Source organism: Trypanosoma rangeli, assembly GCF_003719475.1.
Source record: "Trypanosoma rangeli strain AM80 chromosome Unknown Tra_15.4_contig_00605, whole genome shotgun sequence".
Lineage (NCBI taxonomy): Eukaryota > Euglenozoa > Kinetoplastea > Trypanosomatida > Trypanosomatidae > Trypanosoma > Trypanosoma rangeli.
The window spans coordinates 4,552-6,745 of NW_021706324.1; the positions used below are offsets into that span (position 1 = coordinate 4,552).

The 2,194-nt window shown below is 61.9% G+C and overlaps 2 protein-coding genes across 2 annotated transcripts, besides 1 other annotated feature; one reads left to right on the plus strand and one right to left on the minus strand.

Annotated features, from left to right (window-relative positions):
• The first annotated feature begins 32 nt into the window (after positions 1-32).
• Positions 33-77: a sequence feature (A-rich).
• Positions 78-412: 335 nt separating this feature from the next.
• On the plus strand, positions 413-916 carry TraAM80_09529 (uncharacterized protein; the record flags this gene model as incomplete). The annotated part of the gene is made up of 1 exon (XM_029386208.1): positions 413-916. One exon carries the CDS (start codon positions 413-415, stop codon positions 914-916), a length of 504 nt encoding a protein of 167 aa, XP_029234048.1.
• An 18-nt stretch (positions 917-934) lies between these two features.
• On the minus strand, positions 935-2,194 carry TraAM80_09530 (NXN protein; the record flags this gene model as incomplete). Its single annotated transcript, XM_029386209.1, has 1 exon — positions 935-2,194. A coding segment is annotated over one exon (1,260 nt), but the record flags the coding sequence as incomplete, so codon positions are not given.

The window sequence follows — 2,194 nt, forward strand, 5'->3', positions numbered from 1 at the left end:
GCCACATGCACACACACCGCACCACGACCGCGAAAACAAAAAGCACAACAAATCAAAACCAAAACCCAAGCCACAACGACGGCAGCGGTGCGGGGAGAGGAACCCAAAGGAGACAGTCCTGCACTCACTCCCGCTTCTGCCCCGTCACCCACACGGCACCTATGCCGCCGCCACACCATTCCCCGCTCACGCAAACACACTTTTCGTCCTCTCTTGTTCTTTTTTTTCTTCGCATGCTCTCGCGTGTTGGATGTGCGCGGCACACGCGTGCGTTTTCGCGGCGGTGGACAGGAGATGCAACACCGCGCCGCCTCACATCGGAGCGTGCGTGGTCGCGGTAGAGGAGCTGGGTGCCAGTGGCACATGCCGCAGGGCGCCACACAACCACAGTGGAGGAGGCCAGGCAAGCAGCATGTGCAGGTGCCCTCTTCGTACAGGTGTGCTGCGTCCGTTTTTGTTGTTGCCGCTGCCTTTTTTCTTCTCCGTATCTCCATCCACCAGCCTCGCCCTCTTTCCACCCGAGACACCGGGGAGACTAAAACCGAAGCGCAGCCAAGTCCGGCCGGGCCTCGTCACAGACCTGGCAGTAGAAAGCATCTTTTGGGTTAAATTTGCTGCATCCGCCGTGCTCGACGGAGCACACCCAGCAGCCGGAAGGACACTCCCACGCCACGGAAAAGTCGGACTCAATGCCACCCGCGCCGCTCTGCGCATCCGCCGGTGGGTTGGGGTTTGCAGACAGGCACATGCTGCACACCAACTGGCATTGGAATTCGTTGATGAATGTGCAGTTCGGGCAGGACCACGGCGCACCAGTCATCTCCACACGCCTCGCGGCACACTCGCCGCCAGCTGCAGCCAACGGCCTCAGCGAGTCGCAAGCAATGCACCGTCGAAGTGTGGAATCGTTGAGTAAAGTACATGTGAGGCAGTGTCATCGCTCTTCCTGAAAACCCCCGTGGACCCGCGACGCGGCGAGGCAAGTGTGAAGAAACTCCTCCTGCAGCACGGGAAACGCCTCCGCCACACGGTGCAGGGGGGCGTGGTGTGGGTGGCCCACATCCGCCGGCGTGCGAGTGCCTGCTCCAGCCGCACCGTGATGGCACAGATACCGAAGCGCGTGCTCCACATCGTGTGGCGTAAACGGTTTTACCACAGATGGAAAAATGTCATGCAGGATCCGCGCCATCATGTCGATAGGCAACGAAGCAGTGGAGGCGCCCGTCGACTGCGTTCCACCCAGTTGCTCCTTTGAGGCCTTCGCGACCCGCTCGTGGAGGGAGCGAAGCTGCGCAACCAACTTCGCCGCTGGTGGTACCTGTGCGGCGCGTTCAGGCAACGCCTCAAATCCGACGCGCAGCGCCGTAAGTATTGCCAACGGCCGCATGGCCTCTTGGTGCTCCGCGGGAAGAAACAGGGCGGCCACCGGTGCATCCTCCCAGTGGTTCCTGTGGCGGCGCCGGGCACGTAGGCAGTCTGTGAAGAACTGCAGCCGGTCCATATGAGCGACGTTCCGCACCACCTCCTCCAGCACGGCCAACTCCCCGGGCGAAAAGAACATGTCATTGCTTAAAAACCGGTAGAGCAACAGTGCCCCGTTCCGTTCCACGGATGGCGCAGGCGACGGTGTCCACGCCGCCCCCGCTGGGAGCAGGTCGGCGGAGGTGCGCTCCTCCCGAAGGCGAGGAACGGCGAGTGCAAAGGAGTCCGCGACGTCCATGTAGCGTCCGCTGCTCACCACGCGCAACGCCATACAAACCCGCCCTGAGAGGTGCGTCGGATGATGCATCATCCACCGCAGCGACTCCCCCTCCGCGAGGGTGACCAGGCCGAAGTGAAGGACGTGCATTTCATCCTCACTGGAGTGTAGAGGAAGCCATTCTAGCGACAGAAACACATTCTTCAAACGACGCTCGCCGGCTCCGTGCCAAGCCTCGCGGTAGTTGTTGTCGCTCACTTGAATCGCGGAATCCACAAAAAGCAGCGGCCGCTGCGGTCGGACGCGGAGACGGCGGAGCGGGTAGAAGCAGCTGCCCTGCGTGGGGTAGTCCCTTCCGTGCGTCTCGAGTGTCTCCACCCGCCACGGGATGTGGAACTCATCGTCACGTGACGCCACAGAAACCCGCTGCTCCTCCTGCTCCTGCTCCTGCACGACCTCGGAGTCTAAGTTCTTGGAGGCGTCTGCACCCATTGC